At 39.1% G+C, this 20,143-nt stretch overlaps 1 protein-coding gene across 1 annotated transcript in view; it reads left to right on the top strand.

Moving 5' to 3' along the window:
• LOC106526288 (zeta-sarcoglycan) overlaps positions 1-20,143 on the top strand; it is a gene marked incomplete at its 3' end in the record, with an annotated part of 40,749 nt that overhangs the window by 16,861 nt on the left and 3,745 nt on the right. Inside the window, 3 exon segments of the mRNA XM_014020857.1 lie at positions 5,298-5,492; positions 11,927-12,028; positions 19,566-19,653. Of these exon segments, the coding sequence (XP_013876311.1) occupies positions 5,298-5,492; positions 11,927-12,028; positions 19,566-19,653 (385 nt within the window).

The raw sequence follows: 20,143 nt of genomic DNA, 5'->3' as shown, positions 1-20,143 counted from the left end.
CGACAAATCTGCGGCAACTGTGTGATGCCATCATGTCAATATGGACCAAAATCTCTGAGGAATGCTTCCAGCACCTTGTTGAATCTATGCCACGAAGAAATGAGGCAGTTCTGAAGGCAAAAGGGGGTCCAACCCGTTACTAGCATGGTGTACCTAATAAAGTGGCTGGTGAGTGTAGACGTACATCCAAAGATTACATTAAACCTTATGAGACATTTTGCTAACAGACTAACACACAAGCGAATGCGTAAACATCATCGCCCATCTTTGCTGTTCAACAGTAAGCAATAACTACAGGATGTAGATGGATATCCTGGCTCTATTTTAAACTTAAACAAGTGGTTTTTTTTTCATGGAAAGAGTCTTTAAGCTCACAGAGCTGAAGAGTCTTTTCTTCTTGGACCAGTTAATGAGTGCCTGTCAAAAACACCCACAGTCTAATGATGGCTGCCATCAGCGCCTAATGCTAATGACATGCTGAGTGCGAATAAAGCGTGTGGGTTATGACTTTCGAATTATTCATTAGCTCGCCATCCAGGATATTGTCGGTGGGGATGAAACTGTGCACAGGTGTGTCAATTATGGATGTTTGTGTCAGCAATCAAAAAGGTTTGACACAACAAGTGTGATAAATTAATAGTAGCTCCCGTGGAAATGTGAGGAGTTCGGTTAAAAAAAAAGACTAAAATCTGCCACTGCTGAACATTTTGTTTTGAAGCTGTGTGTAAAACGTAGCCAGCTCAGTGTAAATTCATCCCATCAGGCAGCTGTGCAGAAGAGTTTAGAGCCCAGTCAACCTTTGCACCCTGTGATTGGGATTTCCACTCTGCCAGCCTTCGGTCCCGATCCGCTGGAGGACGGCAGCCGCTCGTCCTCACCCGGACAACCCTCGCTTGACGGACATCAGCTCCTGCGATGTCGAGACAGAGCTCACGCGTAGCGCTGTCTCTGGGGCCGCTCAGCTAGAACCTTTTACTGGCTTTAAATCAGCTCTTTTATTTCACTGTTCGGTTGGCAGTTATCGCCTAAGATAAAAGGCCATGGATGTTTTTTTGCTCGGATCTGTGTGAGCACGTGTTTGTTTACAGCTGGTAAACTTTTGGAGTCACTCTAATTCAAAATGGCTGCCTCAGCTATCGGCATACCTCAGTTAATTTTACAGATATGGAGCTAACATTTATGTGGTGGACACTGAGAGGACAACTCAAGCTCTATACATTACACAACATCTTTTGGTAAGCTGTCTGCTGCAGCTAATCAACCTCATCCTTCACAAAATGGTTACAAATTACTCAGGTTTGCAGATATTGAGACGAAATTTGATTTGGTAGTAGCTAAGGATCATCCTCAACACATTTTAGGAGCACTAGCATATCGTACAATGTTGCTTGGCTTTGCACTGAACTAGGGGTGTACCAACAAATCTGATCTATAGGCCCTAATTTTGGGCGTTCGGCTATCGGCCAGTACTTACATGAGAAGCCAGTCTAATCTGGCTCTGCAAAGGTCTGAAAATCATCCACCRTTGCCTTTTCCTCTGCTGTGAGAGAGGACTGTTGTCCAGTTAAAACAAGTTTGTATTGTTTCAAGGGTATTCAGTGTTTTTCAATAAAATAAGACTGGAACATCGAAGGTGTATCCATAGACTTAAATATAAAGCTCACTAGACTGAGCCCCGCCCATATACCATACACTGGTAGCATCTGTGACAGCATGGAGGAGCAAAAATGGCATCTAAAAGGGCAACAGCTCACAGCCTCCATTGAAACTAATAGCTAAACAGCAAACTGAACCGGATCTGTTTCACAGATTATCGGTCATGTTTTTACAATAAATTAAAAACTATGTTAATTTCATTCAACAATCGTAAAACAGCAGATTTATACAAGAAAAAATTGTAATTTATAAGTAACGATCTAAACCAGACCTGAAGTCAGCCTGTAACTTATAGACTTTAGCTAGTTGAAAAGTGATGACTTCAGCTAGTAATAAATTATATTTATTATTTCTTCTTACTGTCATAAAAAATAAGAATATTTATATTTACCAGTCAACAGTTAGAAAATGTTCTCTGGTTATAGGATGAAATTTGTCTCTATTAGCTAACATCTTCTCAACAGGTCAGGTTCCTCTAACAGAAACATAAAAATACTCACATTTACAATATTATTTTACACTCTGTAGGTCAAAATATTAATCAGAGGACAAATCAGCTGTAATATTTAATAGTTTGTTTTAAATTGTAGCATGATTCAACAGTGCTACACTCTGTATATATGCTCCACAATCTATTATCTGCTAACCARTTCAACAAATAACAGTGATTATATCGACTTTATAAGATTGTTTTAATTTTAAACTGTTACATTATGTTCTGCTCAGATCACATTGAGCTAAATAAGATCAAATCTGCTGACTTGTGTTGTGAAATGAGACGTTTTCCTGTTTATCTTCTGTTAATAAATCCATAACACAAACAGCTTTTCTGGCATTATTTAAAACATTAGATAAGATTATATAAACTGTAAAATATTAATAATGGTTGGATTAATATTATTATTAATAGTTTTAATGATTTCTACATTGTCAGTCCTTTTTTCTGCTCTGTTGTCAACATGTACAGTAATGGGAAATCCAGTCTTGACCGTTTAGCGTTAGCCGTTAGCTTCACCAGCCAATCACACGGTCACGTGGTTTCTGTGCACTCCAGTTCTATAGACCCTCCTTGGGTGTATTGTAACCTTATAACACCTGACAGTGTCTGTTATAAAATAAAATTGGTATTGGACAAAATCTGAATCATCAGGTTAGACTTTTTAAAGATAATCGACCAGAAAACTGCAAACGGTGCTAAGAGTTTCACCTGGGCAGAGCAGTTAACAAGGCAGATGCAGGAAGCTGTTTTTCTTTCATGGTAACTTTATTTTTTATTTAAGCATTTGGACGACAAAATGTAAACAAGTAATTAGCGCTGAAAAGAAAGCAGTGATAGGTTATTAAATCTATACAAATTGCTTCTCATTTTAGCGAACATGAATACAATCAGAAAGGTCAAAAACCTTGTTTACCAGACTAACTTTTATTAATCACTTTAATTAGCTCCTTAATGACCAATTTTGGCAGAAGATTATTAATAATTGATTTGGAAAAGCTTTTTTTTCCACGTCTAAGTAAATTATTCTCACAGCTGACATGTAATCAGTTAATCATGACAGATGATTCACAGAGTAAAGTGCATTATTTTCTTAAATGTACATTTATGTTTGGTATTATTGTATTTTAGATTATTTTGAAGTGAAGTTCTGTGGAAACATCAAAAAGAAAAAATAAGTAGGTTCTCTGGATGGGTTCTTCTTTAGTGAAACGTTTCGTCTCTCCTCCAAGAGACTTCTTCAGTCTGATGAGTTTCAGGTGAACTCAGCCTTATAAGCACTGCTTCCACATGGGGTGGACAAACAGGTTAGTCACATGCAAAAGAGGGCCATCGCCTAACAATAGGCTCGATTAGCGCTATTGTTCATAGAGGTTCATGTGCCCCATCACCTGACTTACTGGTTTGGATGCTTTGGCTGTGGTTATTTGGTGTTTTGTTATGTGTATGTAGTGAGTGCAAGCGGGGTTCAACGTCCCCTTGTTTTTGTCTCTCTTTCCCTATTGTATTTTGCATATGACTAACCTGTTTGTCCACCATGTGGAGGCAGTGCTTATAAGGGTGAGTTCACCTGAAATCAGACTGAAGAAGTCTCTTGGGGGAGAGACGAATCGTTTCACCAAAGAAGAACCCATCCAGAGGACCTACTTATTTTTTTCTTTTTGATTTTTTTCTACCTGGATTACTGAGATGCATCAGGACATTCTGTGGAAATGTTTATGAAGAAATTGTATTAATTGTTGAACATAGCGGCAACCTCCGAGCAGGACCAAACTGAGGAGCTAAAGGCTAGTTTGAGCAAGTTTCCAAGCAAAGTGGACCGTCTTTAGTAAAGAATTTGTATTGTTTGATTTGTGGGTAAACTTTCAGTGATAAACACGATGCTAATCATGTTAGCTCTTCTATGGTCTTTTCCAAAGCTGTGTTTCATTTCAGGGGTTCTAGCCCACATAGACTGCGGCCCAGTGGGCCCAGACTACGTAGGCTACACCCTACGTAGTCTGGGTAGGCTGCATAAAACTGCTATGAAATGAGACTAGTCTGTTTGCATTAGGTTTTATATCTCATGCCACAACTTTTTATGGGAGGTATAACTTCACAAAATTTTGTGTTATTAAAAAAAACACAACACTTAAATTATGTTGGGTTCAGCGCCAGTATACTAAGTACTTGTGATTGTGGCATACAGTTCATCAGATAAGTTGCACATTTAAAAACAAATTATTTGTTCGGCAAGAATTTCCAAATAAACAAAAGAAGTAAAAAAAAATTTCTCATCCATCTTTGTTTTTCTGTTTAGTTTGATGATGACGCAATGAATTCTGGGATATTGTCGGCTGTGTAGCATACTCAGATGCAACCTACATCTTCAAGGTTTTGTCGGCCTCTTTTTTTCCGCCGCATGAGTAGGCACCTGCGAATTGGGACGGCCTATGACGCTGCGCAGTGACGTAACCTGCCTTCAAAAGTGCCCTATGTGGGCTGCAGCCCCTGAATTGGGAAACAGTTCAGTTAGCATCAGTAATTGTTGGTCAGCAGCTTTTGATTAATAGGTGTTTTGAACATGTTATTGCATACTCTGTGAGTGAACATTTATAAATTGGTGTTATGTAAAATAATAATCATTTAATTTTCAAGACAATCATAATGCATCTGTAATCTGTTTATAATCACATCCCACTGAGTCTAAATCGATTCATGAGACCTGCCTAAAGATTGACATTCTTAGTCAGATTTTTTTATTCACAACCCCTTAAATGATCTAAATTATCCCAATAATAAAACAGACATRTAGACAGTGTATTTTAGGTGCAGAACTTGATTTATTATTTGCGAAAATACATTTTCTGGAGTCTATAGTCTTCTATTAAGATGTTGAAACATCAACTTTTTGATGTAATAACTGCTAAAACAAATATCCTTCTTCCGCCTCCATTTAATTACCAAAGATGGATGTTACAGATTGTAGCAGCACCCATCTAATAACCATGACAGACGTTCTTTCTTCTAGCACCACTTTAAAACTAACAGTGTGGAGTCATTTTGGTGGCACTCGCAGAGTAATAACCTCTTTACAACCTCTGTGAAGAGTGACTGGATCCTCTACTGCCAGCTAACATAAAGGCTGCTCTGTTTCTTTTCCCAGATTACCCAGGAGCAGTTTCTTCTCACCTCTCAGTCCCTGCACCTGCAGCGACCGGGCTGCGATGCYGCGTACCCCGTGGGTCTGTGCGGATGGAGGAAAAGGTGCATCTACTTCTTCCTGCTGCTGCTCCTCGTCACCATGATTGTCAACCTGGCCCTCACCGTCTGGATCATTAAGGTCATGAATTTTTCAGTGGTGAGTTTAGCCAGTTCTCCAAACATGAACTGAAATGTGTTTGGCAGACGGCCCGAACCGCTATCATGTTGTGGGCTTTGACTGCAGCTGGACCTGCTGACACCGCTTGTGTTAATCGCCACCAAAATCAAAACCAGCAAAGGCTGTGAGCTCTGGTGACATTTTCAGGGACAATGCTCACAATTTACCATTTTGTCAACAATCTCCCAAAGGCAACAAAGCCTTTCTGTGATGGCAGGGTCTCCTGACTATCTCTATGACTTCCCAACTCCCTCCATCAATCTGTGCCACTAGTTAAAGACCTTATCAGTGCTGTTGGTGTAGAATCAGAAAATGCACTTCACTCTTCCAAATCTCTCAGGATGTAGCAAGTTTCTAAAAGTAATGAAAGTAAAACAATTTCCCATTTGTATTATAGTAGAGTTTTGTCCTGGCTCTTATCAGGTTTTTAAATTAGTAGTTTATCATAGCTCCTGTGTGCCTTGTTGTTCTGCTGCTGCTCGGCCAAAAGCAGACTTTACAGAGCGCACAAACCTCCCTCTATTTACCAGCTAGCTTGAAGGACTCCCGTACTTTTAAACACCTTCAGCCTTTGAAAACTTTTAGAACACACCTCAAAGCTGTTGCAGTCTCTGACTGTTGTTTTTTCCACCATGATATGTTTAAAACTGGATTTAGCTGTTGCCTGTCTCCAGCAGTACATCAGTCAGGAGACACCCTAGATGGGCAACTTAAATGGTGGAAGGGGCCACGTTACTCAAATGTAATGAAACTGCCATTTTAAAGATGTTTCTCTATATGTGAGCCATCACATTGAAATGAGGATTAAGTCCAAAAGTGGAACGTGGAGAAATAGGCAGATACTGTATAGGGTTTTGATTTAAAGATGTGTAAAAATTGCATTTTGTCAACATATAATGAACTAGAAGCACTCGGAGAGTGCAAACCTTCACCAAGACCAATTCCCCCCATCCTGTAATAGAGTTACAAAGGGGCATACCAATACTACAGTGCCACCTGCTGGACACTTTGAAACCCACGCCCTGTGAAAGCATCACAGCTTTGCCGATGTCAGAGTGTTAAAAGAAAAAAAATTCCTGTATCCGCATCGTGATATGGAACATCACCAAAATTTAAAGGTGAGTTCCTTGGCCTAGTACCCACATGTGGTAAAAATTTCATGACAATCCGTCCACAAGTTTTTTGAGTAATGTTGTCCACAGACAGAACGACAGACAGACAAAAAAATATACGTGACCGAAAACATTACCTCGCCCTTGGCGGAGGTAGTTAATGCCTTATCAATGTATTATTTGAATGAACTGTCTGAAATATAATCCTAAATTTGTTTTTGAAGTTTTCGTTTTGAGCTGTAGCAACAAAAAACCTGATTTTGAGGAAAAACACCTTAAAATTTAGAATTTTTCCCTGTGAGCTACCAAAGTTTTTGTTTCTTTCCAACTGGTAAATCTTAATATACAAATAATATTTGAGGTTTACTCTTTATATTAACATAAAAATTACTCAATAAATGGATGTAAAATTAGAATTCAGACTAAACAGTAATGTATTATCGTAACCAACAAGACAAATTAAGTCTTATCTCTGGATAAGCTTATGATACCAGGATGGTCCAGGTATCAAAATGTAGCTTTTAAAGCCAAGAATCTGAAAATGTTGTTAGGTCATTTTGACCAAATTTGACTTAATCCTCATTTTGATATGATGGGTCACAWATATACAACCTATTTATTAGAGTTATGATGTTACAGTATAATGGTGTTCCCTCATCAAAAACACACTCAGAGTGTTTGAGATGCATGTTTGAGAAATCATTGAATCTGCTACGGTAGCCGTTTGGAGTTGCCTAAACACTTGCTGGTGCAAAGCACCATCTATTTGTAAAGCTCCTCTCTGGAGCTCAGTCCTCAGCTGAGCTCCCACCCCCCAGAGCACGCCTCTCCCACGCCTCTCCCACACAGGTTCGTGAAAGCAGCAATTTGCAAACACAGGTGATTGCAAACGCAYGTTAGTTGAACTTGTGATATTAACTCCTTCTCAGTCTTGTTTCATTGCGAACAAAGCTTCATAATTAACCACATTTCTAATTTCTTTGCAAAAAGGAGCTTAACATTGACGTAAATGTATGAGAGGATGACCGGGAAGCTGAAATGTCTTGTAAGAGACTCTGTCCTCGCTCTGGTTCTTTAGAAAACATGCTTTCCAGATCCGACGTGGGATTATTTGGTTAAGGTTCAATTTTATACCGAGTTACCATTTTCCAAGACTGATGTTATATAATGTTGCTTCTTTTTTTATTACAACAAAATCCATCACTCCTACAAAAAATTGTAAATGGCATGAAGCATTGTTGTGAAGATGAGCTGAAGTGGGAGTGTCAGAAACAGTAATATAAAAATATTATATAATTTTTATTGGCAATTTAGAAATAAGAAATGTTTCATAAGTTGTCTAGTGTGGCAGGACCTTAACGTAGTTACTTGATTGTGGTATAGAACTGAAGTATGTGCCTGGAAAATACCCCCCTTTAATAAATTTTCATCATAAATAGTAGGGGTGCCACGATACAGAAAAGTCACGATTCGGTTTGGTTCGATACTTTAGTCTCACGGTTCGATATTTTTTCGATACAAAAAAGAGAAATTTCCATGCCCCCTTTTAATTTGTAATTTATTTAAATTAATGATGAACATTTGTTTAACCTCAAAAGTACAGTTTTTAAATTAAACGTTGCTGAAACAGCAAGTTTCTCAGTGGATCTGCGCTCGACAATGCAGCCTAGGTGGAGTAGTCGAACACAGATCCACTGATCCTTCAGCACAGAGCATCTTCAGAAGACAAGTTGATAAAATAAATGTTAAAAATCTGTATTGTTCGATACAAGTGTGTATTGAACCTAAAGCACTGTATTGAACGGTTTGATATGGGTACATGTATTGTTGCACCCCTAATAAATAGTTATGACAACTACAGTATTTGTAGCAGAAATATTTACAGCTGTCAATTATGGGTTGGTTGTTCCATCAGAAATATTATGATGTTCTAGCTCCTCAAATTCTATATCTAGTTGTTGTTGTTGCTGTTATAAATAACCCTTTTATGTAAATAACCATGTAGTGTGAAGTTGACGGGATGTTGGAAAGGCTGTGGCTTTTGGACTTGCTCAAATAAGCTGCTAACTCATCAGTTTGGTCAKAAATAAACTATTTCTATAAACGTAGGTTTTTCGAAGAGCTACAACAGCCAAATATTAATATTGCACATTTCCACAGAACACCACTTCAAAGGATCTGAGAAAAGTCTTTAAGGATGATTTCAAATGGGGCAAACTTTACTTTTTAAACACAACCGTGTAGAAAAACGCTGCAACATCCCAAACACAGCATTTCTGAATACCGTATTTTCGCTCCCACCTTCCACTGGACCTTTCACGTTCAATTCTCCCCCTCCCTACAAGCTCAAGAGTGACTGTAGCATCTGTCTGCTGACATACAAAGACCCCCGCTCTGCCCACACCCTCCTCCTCCTGTGCTCCTTTTGATTTTGTTCCCTTGTCTGTCCTCGTTCCCCAGCTCTCATGTATGATGGAGCTCTCCCTGCTGCTGCTCTGCCTCTGCATTCCACCGGCGCCCTCCATTTGTGCTGCCGGCTCAATGTGCTCTTTCAGCGCATCCCTCAGGGCCGATCTAACACCTCCACAGAAAAAGCTGTCCTCGTACCACTCTCTGCTCATTGTGCTGTGGCTAAACCCAATCTTGTCCAATTTTAGCTGAATTATCTGCGACAGAAATGTTCTGAATTGACGTGACACAGTCCATTAAATAACAGAATCATCTTGTGCAGCAGTTGTAGCTTTCTGTGTTTTATGTTGGGTATTTTCTGGCAAAAAAAGAAACAGCAAGGAGCCAATTTGTGTCTAATTAGCTTTCCTATGGTAGGAAAAGTCTGCCTGATTTCACACGATAAGCTGACCAGCTTGTTCAGTATGAAACACAAACACAGCTTRAGGTGGCAACTAAAAACCTTTTGGRTTTTAGTTCAACCTCAAATGTAAGGAATTCACTTGACATTTTTCATCTCAGAGTTTTGGATTAAGATCATCTTGTGTTAAGAACAGAGTTGGAGCAGTTTTGGTCAAGCCTTGACGACCTCATTTGTAGCCATTTTTGTGGTTTTTAAGAGTTGGTTGTGGCAGTCAGGTTGACTCCAAAAGTGAATCAGTTGGTCAGAAAACCTGCTAAACCTGATGGTAGGGCCGCTAGGGCAGCCCACTGTGTTTTTGTTAAAAAATGCTAATCGTTTACAGGAAATTTGAAGATATGCCTTTGTAATTATGTGATGATAATAATAATAATAATAATAATAATAATAATAATAATACATTTTTTGTTTGAAGGCACCTTTCATTGCACTAAAGGACACTGTAAAATAAAATAAAATAAAAAATGTAGGGGTGTTCCAATCTGATGTCAATATGGGCGATACTAGCCAAAAGACGAATATGGGATTATATTGGCCTGCATCTAAAATCACTGATATAAGCATTTTGATACAAGCAGCCCAGTCTAGTAGTCCAGTCAGGATTTCTGTTCCACAGTGCTTGGATTCAGCATKAATAGCTTAAGTGGCCTTGACTAGTTATATTACATTTTAAAAGTATATTTTGTTTTTATTGGATTTATTGTGGTTATTTTTCAGGGTATTCTGTTTTATTATTTCATTATTGTAATTAATTGTGCAATATTCTTATATATAAGTTAGAAAAATAAGTAACATGTTGGATGAAAATAAATGGGACCAGTCTTTCTCATACCTATTCTTGTTGACTATTGTTTGCCCTGATCAAAACATTTTAACTTTCCATACACAAAGAGGTAATACAAGTGTGTAGGATTCRTTCTGATGTTACATTGGGTCAGTATCGGTAACGGACAACACACAACAAGGCAACAATATTGGTATCGTTTTAGAAGTGAAAAAGTTGTTTTGGGATACCCATAATAAAATGCAGTAAAAAACAAAAGAATCAAACAACAAATAAAATAATAAAACATCACACCTAACAGCTTAAATTTTGGTGATGAAAGATGGAGGTTATTCTAAGACATGGTTGATGAAAACACCAACTATAGTGTTACAAAATGGCACACTCTTCAAATACTGTTTTAACAAAACAAAGAAAACTATTAAATATCAGTTATTTGCACTTAAGTTAAATCTTAATTAATTAATCAGCCAGTGAATCATGAGACATGCTATGTAACACTGGTCACATTTATAAGTAAAATAAACTAACATGAATAAAAATTGTGTACCATCAAACTGGCTCGTCTAGGTTTTTCAAAACTGCCAAGAGCCTTAAAATAAGTGTGTAATATTGTTAATATTTTCAGAGAGTGCAAAACATGCTTAACATACACAATCTTGCAGAGTCATCTGCTAAATTTAGGGTCAACTAACCATTTGGGATTAAATCCTCTGATGCTTATCATTGCAGCTTGTAGAAGGCTACTCTGATGACTTGCTAACACCCATGCTAGCTGGGGCTACCTCTAAGTAAACAAACCACACTTATGCAGCATTTTCTCCAATGTATTATTTGTATTTGTACAAACAATGAGTACTTTCTGAGTTTTTTTATTTTAGAAATTTATTCATTTCATTTGTAACACAAAATGACAAAGAACAAAAAGCATGCAATCAAAATAAAATCAAATAAAATGAAAGGCAGCAGAAGAAGAATAAATCTTATATCTGCCCCTTTTTTATACCCAAAATATATAATAAATAACCCAAAAGAAAAGTAAATTACAACGGAATTTAATTTTAATTTTAATTTTGAGTTTTATTTGAATCTGTGCAGTGGTTTATGATATTTTAGTAGCAGACAGACATCTGCCTTGAGTCRATGGACAATAAATATTTGATGGCTCCATAAGGTGGTCCTGAGGCCTCTTCGTGACTAATTTTGCAGTACACTAAAGGTCTTTTTGGAATTTTACCAAAAAGTACTGCTATATTAATGCCAGCAACGTTAAAAATAACCCCGTGATAATGTTATCAGCAGTCCTGAGTCAACTCATCTCATCTGAATGGCTGTAAATCTGGTTAATTCTTTTGTCATTTCCGCAAATGATCCCATCAGATCCAGAGCTGTGTCCTCCTCCTCACTTCCCTCCCACTGCAGGCAGCCTGTCAGTGACAAACTGTGTCTAAACCCCTGTCACCTCAATGCCATGTCCCGCTTCGCCCCCGTCACTCAGTGCTGCTGCCTGTCCACCAGCAGCAACTCTATCAAAATCAGTCCAGCAGCAGCAGCAAGATTCAGCTGCTGTGTTGCTTTATAGATCTGTAATCTTAGGAAACAAAGCACAAACATGGACACAGCTCACCACTGATTCTGGTTGTTTCAGGATGGGATGGGGAAGCTCCAGCTGAACCAGGACGGCGTTAACCTGGAGGGAGTCAGTGAGTTCCAGATGCCTCTGTACGTGAATGAGATCCAGTCCAGAAGAGTAAGTAGCTCAAAGTTTCCTGCTGATCGATACTTTGACACTGGCAGTGTTCAAAYGGGCACAGCAGAATGAAACATATGGGAAAAGGTGTTTGGAAGAAAATACTTTTCTAAAGCTGTGGACTAAGATCAATCTTTAAGTGTTTGAGAAATTTTTTGATCAATTCATCAAACAAGAAAGGCCGACTTCCCTCTGAGCTAAAACCTGGCAGGGCTTTGAAGTTTTATTTGTGCCTAGATTAGAGAGATTACTCTTCTTTGTTTCTGTTTGTTGCCCTTCTTCTCTTCAATAATTTCCCACAATGCATAATCAGGACCACCTATTGTTGGGAGATGGATCCCAGGCTCCTCTCAGGAAACCTTTAGRTTAGTTACAGAGTGATCAGAACCTTAGTGGATTTCCAATCAAATATGTGAGATAAATACTTTCATTTTAAATAATTCAAATCTTCCAAACTGTGGCTTTTTGAAAAATTATGAACATTTCACCTATTGTGTTTAGCTCTTTGAATGACCTTACCTTGGGGAATATTAGTTGTTGTCTTATTCCCGCTGGATGTCCTCCAAACTGCACAAGACGTGCTACAGCTTGGTTGAAAATAGCTACAGAAAAACAGTTTAATATGAAACTGACAGTACAAAAGTCTGCATCGTTGATGACTCTTAATCCTCCAGTTGAACTGGTCAGATAAAGCGAAGTCCGTCCTTCAACTCTGACAAACTTTACTCATTTCTTTTGAATGTTTTGGAGTTTTGTGAAACTCCTTCCTTGGCTGTATTTCCACAGAACTGTGCAACACATCAATTCAACATTTTGTTCCTACAACGAGTAGTCTGTCCAGAAATAAAAGATAAGTTTGGTGTTCAATATAAATCTCACCGTCTCATTTGAGGGCGTTCCTTTCTTGACATCACAGCGTATCTAGAAGTGATACCTTGTTCCAACCACTAGCTGGAAAACTTATACATATTTCTTTTTAGCACATTATTTGCAACATTTTCTGTAGAACATAGATGTTTTTATATGCCTTTAAAGTGAACCTYCGATTTTCTTGGGTTTTACAATCTAGAGTACCCACGAATTGTGAAAGATATTGGACATGGTCCCTAAAAGGCCTAAATATTCTCCCAATACACAAAATATATTGTACGAATTAACTTTAATTCAATATAAACTGTAAAATGTATGGGTACTTAAGAAAATAAATCAAAATCAGAATCATTTAWTGTCATTCACACACAACATCAAAGATGCAATGCAGAACGAAATGCAGTTTAGAACATCCGTCCGGAGAAACACAACAAACATGGGGGAACGAATGTCCAGCGCCTTGCGCAACATCGTGAGCTACCGTGCAGTTTAGAATACACACACACATAGGAAGGATGAGTTTAAAAAAAAGAGCTTTGATCCTGTGTTATACAGAAAAACACACGAGCATGCGCACAAAAAAACTACTCTGCGAAAGGAGCAGCTAAGGAGCGGCGGGGGGGGGGACAAACATATGGAAGGGGGAAAGGGTGCAGAGGAGCCGGTGACATCCAGGGCAGAGTGCCTGAACCAAATCAGAGCCCTTCAGAGTCCAAACCAGCTGTTATCAGTCAGACACAGTTTACCAGAGTTCAGTTTCTCTGTCTCCACGCAGCATGGCCTCCAGACCAGGTTCCAGACACAGGTGGGGTTTGGGGGGGGGATCAAGGCTTCCTCCACACATATCATCCAGGGAGGTTTTATCAGCTGCGTCCAAGGACACATCTGTGGGATCCGATGATAGGAATAAATTCTTTAGAGCAGTGATTCCCAAAGTTGGGGTCGGGACCCAAAGTGGGGTCCTGAAACATCAAGGTGGGGTCCTGAAAAGATTTTCTAAATTATTTACATTTTTGCCTTAGTTGCTTAAAATGTATACATGTAGAATAATATTGTTACTATGCCCATGTTTAGTTGNTGTCATTCACACACAACATCAAAGATGCAATGCAGAACGAAATGCAGTTTAGAACATCCGTCCGGAGAAACACAACAAACATGGGGGAATGAATGTCCAGGGTCATGCGCAACATCGTGCGCTACCGTGCAGTTTAGAATACACACACACATGGGAAGGATGAGTTTAAAAAAAAGAGCTTTGATCCTGTGTTATACAGAAAAACACTCGAGCATGCGCACAAAAAAACTACTCTGCGAAAGGAGCAGCTAAGGAGCGGGGGGGGGGACAAACATATGGAAGGTGGGGGGACAAACATATGGAAGGGGGAAGGGGTGCAGAGGAGCTGGTGACATCCAGGGCAGAGTGCCTGAACCAAATCAGAGACCTTCAGAGTCCAAACCAGCTGTTATCAGTCAGACACAGATCACCAGAGTTCAGTTTCTCTGTTTCCACCCAGCACGGCCTCCAGACCGGGTTCCAGACACGGGTGGGGGTTGGAGGGAGGGGGGGATCAAGGCTTCCTCCCTATATCATCCAGTGAGGTTTTATCAGCTGCATCCAAGGACACATCTGTGGGATCCGATGATAGGAATAAATTCTTTAGAGCAAACAGCAGACTTTTCTTCCACTGCTTTAAAGTCTTAACTGAGCCTCTGTGTTGTGAAAATGCCAATAATCCAGATTCGTTACCATCTCGCCTCTCCCGTATGAGCTTCACCCAGATGTTGCCTTACTCCTCACGGGCACGCTGCTGGGCTGCGGTCCTAGCAAAGTCCAGGGACCACAGCTGGCCCACGCCCCCATCATTTGAGTCTGTCTGTTCACCATACGAGAGGTCCCATCCAGGGTCACTGACAGCTTCTCACAGGCCCGGACTGCTGTCAGTGTCCTTCTCATTTTCCGATAAACCAGAACTCCTTCACAGCCGATCAGCAGGAATCCCATTATCATAAATCCAAATATAAAAACATCTTCGACGTCCTCAATGGAAAGAAGTGCCAAGCAGATCAGATTCCACCCTCGGCTACCTGAAACTCGCCCCGCAGCCACAGTTCCACTGAGCCAACTGCGCTCCCCACGCTCTAATCTCAGAGTGGAAAAAATGACATCAATTCCATTCAGAGACCAGTTGACCAGATCCATAGTTCTTTTGTCGTCGAACGATAGGTAGAAGAAAGGCTTGATCCAGCAGCAAAGCAGGGAAAAGAGGGAGGTTCGGGAGAGAGAGCAAAAAGCGTCCGACTCCTCTGAAGGCCAAGCAGAAAGTTGATATAATGATATTGATTGTCCTGCAAAGAAGATGATTTACAGATTTACGGTATTCCTTATCGCTATCTCGTTCTTCTTATAGTGAATTAAGCTGAAGTAAACCTAGTAATTCGACCTTCTTCTGGAGTGTCCTGAAAACCTTCTTGCATTTKGCTTCACTGGAAAAATTATGAAAAGGTGCGTTTGATTGGCGTGGGCACAGAACAAAAGTCACATACTGTAAAAAAAAAAATCTGCAAAAGACTGAGTCCGCAAACAGTGAAATGTGATTTTGCTAGATATGCACTATAAAAAAATGGTGGGTGTAGGACTTTAAGCGTTATTATGACAGGACACTTGGGTCTCTGCTTGGACAAGTTGTTAGCTCGTCAGTCTCGTCCAAAACAAACCATTTGAAGCAAAATACAGTGACCAATCACAATCATTTCTTATGGTGAAGGAGGTGAAAAGTTCTCCCTGGGGGTTGTGACAAGAAGGGGTGGAAGCTGCAGACAAAATGACRAGATTTCTGTCATGCAACTGCGACAATGAGAGCAAATGAGAGTTGGAAGGGAGCATGCAGAGGCCTTTAGTGGCCTTTTTATCTTCCAACACCAGACATATTCAAGACAAAAACATCGAAAAGTCACTCAATATTTCTCAATCGAGAAAATGCGTCAATGGCAGAGAGATTATAGATGGAGGGAATACATCAGTGCATTAGGCTGCTTTGCTTTGACTTAATAAGTCAAGAACAAAAACTGCAATGAACATAGTGATGTGCCATAAATATATTTGCAGGTTAAAAGGAAGGTTAATTTATTAAAACACCTCATTTCCAGATACCTCCAATAYGTGGAAATGATTAATTAGCAAAGATTCTGCTGTCTGAGTGGAATAACGTTTTAAAATTTGTACTTGCCRCCATAAACTCTCATTACAATTCAAAACACAGAAAAAGTTAAAGCAAAGTGAAGGAAAAAAAGTGTCCAGATCCAGTTAATCAGATTGTTGTTCAGACTGCCGCCTCACGTTTTTGTTTTCTGGGAGCCTAGACTGATCTATAAATAGTGGCAGATGCAAGTGTAACATTCTCTGAAGGAAACTTCACTCAGTCTCACTGATGTGCACATGAGATGTGTCAGAGTAAGCACTAGTCTTAAATTTGCACCTGCAGAAGAAAMACATCAGCTGGTTAGACTCGCAGCTTTGTCTCAGAAATCAAACATTTTCGAAAATGTTAGAAACACTTTGAGGTTGACAGTGTTGCATTTTGATTTWAAAAAAACAAGGTCATTGTACATAGAATGGTGGATACATGTACTTTGTTTTYATCCTAATGTGAGAATTTGGCAACAGAGCAATACATTGCTCTGTTGCCAAATTATATTTCCTCCATTTAAAGGGAGAATGCCTCCCTCACCTCTCATCATCACCACTTCTAGCTGAGTCATAGCCCGTCTGACTGAAAACCAATATGCCCAACCATTCTCACACGTTACACCGTGAAAGAAGTTTCATTTTACGTTCAAACAWAAATGTTGCACTTCGGGCAAAACAAATTTTCACCACTTTCACGTAATCAGGAAATTGACTCAGATTTCAGTGTTTAATATTAGATTTGATTTTCTGTCATCAAAATGGTTTCATGTTTCAGGCCTGAATTCCAGGAAGTGAAAATAGGAAGACCTGATTAGAAAAGTTGTGGGGATTGGTCAAAATGGCAAGAGTGAGCAAAATTTAATAGTGACTAATTTAAATTTAATTTTAAATTGAAGTTTACTGTATATTTTATATTTCAGTATTGAGTTATACCACTATACCGTCATACCGCCCAAGCCTAATGGATGGTATCAACTCCCTCTCAGAGCTTAATTATTTGTCATCAAGTGTATTTTTTCTACGTTTTGAGCACTGTCATTTTTAGTTTTGCTTCAAATTCTTGCATTTAGTTTTAAGCTTATCACAGAAAAGCATGAAAAACTGCACCCTTTGAACTTTGATGGTGTTTTTCATCTGAGATAGTATTCATTGTATGCAGGGAGGCGTCCTTTGCCTTACTGCGGCCATGGTAATTCTTCAGCCTGATGGGGCCTGGTTCACCTACAAACACTCGATCCATTTATGTGCTTTCACTTTGATCCACACTTGACCTTCCGTAACTAGCGCAGCGATTAAAATTATCCCTTTCATGTAATCTCAGAGAAGTGCTTGGAAGAGCAACAGCTTCTCTGWCAGAATCCCTAAAGACGATAATTTAAGACCTGTAAACTCTTTAAAAGGATGCCATAAATCAAAAGTGCTAATTTCTTCACGATCCCATGCCTGCTGGTGAACTGCATGATGTGCCTTGATATTTGAACAAAGCAAGAAGGGGATGAGAATGAACCAGACGACCTCTGCCAAGTTTCACACTGCACAAACTCTAGATAATTAGACACTTGAGTTAACATTAGCATCCCAAAGAGACTATTGGATAAACCTCTTAAGTTTGTGTTTCAGTATTATAATTGGCTCTAATTGGGATTTTGGTGTCTGTAAATGCCACGTGTGTTTACCGAGGCTTAAAATCATTACTGGTTTTTGAAAAGTCTGTCCAAGACAACATTATGGTCATTTTTTGACCATAGTCAAAACTACACGTATTTTTCAAATAGTCAAAGTTTTACTGCATGTTGCTAGAACATATCAAGTGTTTATTGTTGTTGCATTGGTCCCACATAACTAAATTTGTCTGGCCCATTTCTGGCCCACACAATACAGCCACACAATACACTAACTCGACCCTAATACCACAAAGAATGACAACCACTTGATTGCTCAGATAGGGTTTGTTAGAGGTTTTCCCATGTATGAGCCAGTACCACATCAACCAAATCACAACCGGCTCAGTTGTGACATGGACAGTTTTGGGCCACATCAACCAAACCACAACTGGGCCAATTGTGACATTGACAGATTTGGGCCACATCAACCAAATCACAACCGGCTCAGTTGTGACATTGACAGATTTGGGCCACATCAACCAAACCACAACTGGGCCAATTGTGACATTGACAGATTTGGGCCACATCAACCAAACTACAACTGGGCCATTTGTGACATTGACAGATTTGGGCCACATCAACCAAACCACAACCGGCCAGTTGTGGCATGTCATCTTAAAAACAGTGTCATCATTGCCAGGCCTGGCCCACACTCCTCTGTGTGGAATAGATCTAAAGAGAACTTTGGTTATAACTTTTAAAAACTAAACGAATATGACCATTCTTGATATTTTCTTTACTTCTAGTCTAACATATGAATAAATATACTGTTTGTTTATGTAGCCCCTTGTTAAATCCGTGCTTTTTCTAAAACTTCTTTCCTGTGAATAAGAAATGGAAACTATTACGCTCAACCAAGTTCACAATAAACCTCTAAGGAGTCTAGTTTAAATTGGAATCACCCTACCGTGAACCTTTGCAAACAAGCTGGACTTAGATAAGGAAAATGATGAAATTTTAAGCAAAGCTGGTATGTGATGATACAGCAGCAATTTGTTGAAAACTATTCCAGAAACTTGAGTAATGTGTTAAAAGTTTTGCTGCACTGGACTTTCGGGAGTCCTGATGATAAAAACAGACTTTTTAGAGTATTTGTTAGTCATTATCATAAGATCAATGTTAGGATAAATACTAGTTAGTAGAGTATAAGTTGTTATATTCCAAGTGCCAAGCATTTTAAGTATTTACCCTCTACCTACCAGTAATATGTTTGACCAAAATATAATCATATTCATATAAAAGAAATCACAAGATCAACAAAACCAGAGCAGATTGTTCAGTTTGCTCCCAAGGACAAAGAATGATATCTTCACAGGCTTTTTGAAATGCACGAACGTTACTTTAAGTTCTCCTCTCCTGAAGATAAACATTACGTCTGACAGTTTGTTGGGTACGCTTTACTTTGATGCAGCACATTGTTCTCTCTGTTTTTTTAAACAAAGATGACTTTGTAGTTCCTTCATGTTGCAGAGTTTCCAGAAAAATGAGATAAAAAAGGGAAAATCTGCACMGACTCTAAGCCTGATCAGTATGCATGTCGTGTGCAAATGTGCCTTCATTCAAATGTCAAAAAGACATAAAGTTGCAAGAAAAGAAAAAAAACCTGCCAGAAAGCAGAAGAGGTCTTCAGTGGAAGGAGGTAAACACCTACGTAGATGTCACTGATGGAAAAAGCACATCTTCATCTGACACACAAACCTCTGTGTGCTGAAACACATCTTYATAAAATGAAATAAAATAAAATAAAACTTGTCTGAGCTTTTTCACTGCAGACAACTTACTTTTAACTGACTCGAATAATTTCTTCTCTCAGGACAGCTTGTTGGTGTTGCGGTCAGAAAAGAACGTGACGCTGAACGCCAGGAACAGTCGAGGACATCTGACTGGTCAGCTCACAGTGGGTAAATGTCCAGAGTTTTCTGTGGTGCACGTCTCCAGATACTGGTTACGGTTCAAACCAGAGAAAGTTGGTTGTCAATTTTGGTTTCATTTACACAAGAGACGGTCAGTGATGTTTTAATATTCAAGGTCCAGTTAAAACGAGAGGCTCTGAAGAATTAATTCAACAGTCACGACTGTTTTTCTTTTTACTTTAAAAACCTCTATATGACAGTCAAGGAGTTTTTTTTACCTACTGTCCACCCATCATTGCTAAAAAAGTTTTAAAAAAAAGGAGTCCCAGCATCTGTTTCTGCCATCATATTTTATTTCATAAGGTTTATAAAGTGAAAATTACGATTGCTGGTTAGCTCTGCCAGATCCCCCCTCTATATCGACCTGTTGGACATGTGTAAATAAAAGAACCCCAACTAGTTCTAACATTAGATATTATTTGATAAATATTTACTTCAACTGTAAAATAAAGACTATGAAAACAGTACATTACAGTAC

This window comes from Austrofundulus limnaeus, unplaced genomic scaffold (genome assembly GCF_001266775.1).
Source record: "Austrofundulus limnaeus strain Quisiro unplaced genomic scaffold, Austrofundulus_limnaeus-1.0 Scaffold269, whole genome shotgun sequence".
Taxonomy (NCBI): Eukaryota; Metazoa; Chordata; class Actinopteri; order Cyprinodontiformes; family Rivulidae; genus Austrofundulus; species Austrofundulus limnaeus.
The sequence above is the reverse complement of the archived record's forward strand: the minus strand, read 5'-3'. Positions and strand labels throughout refer to the sequence as shown.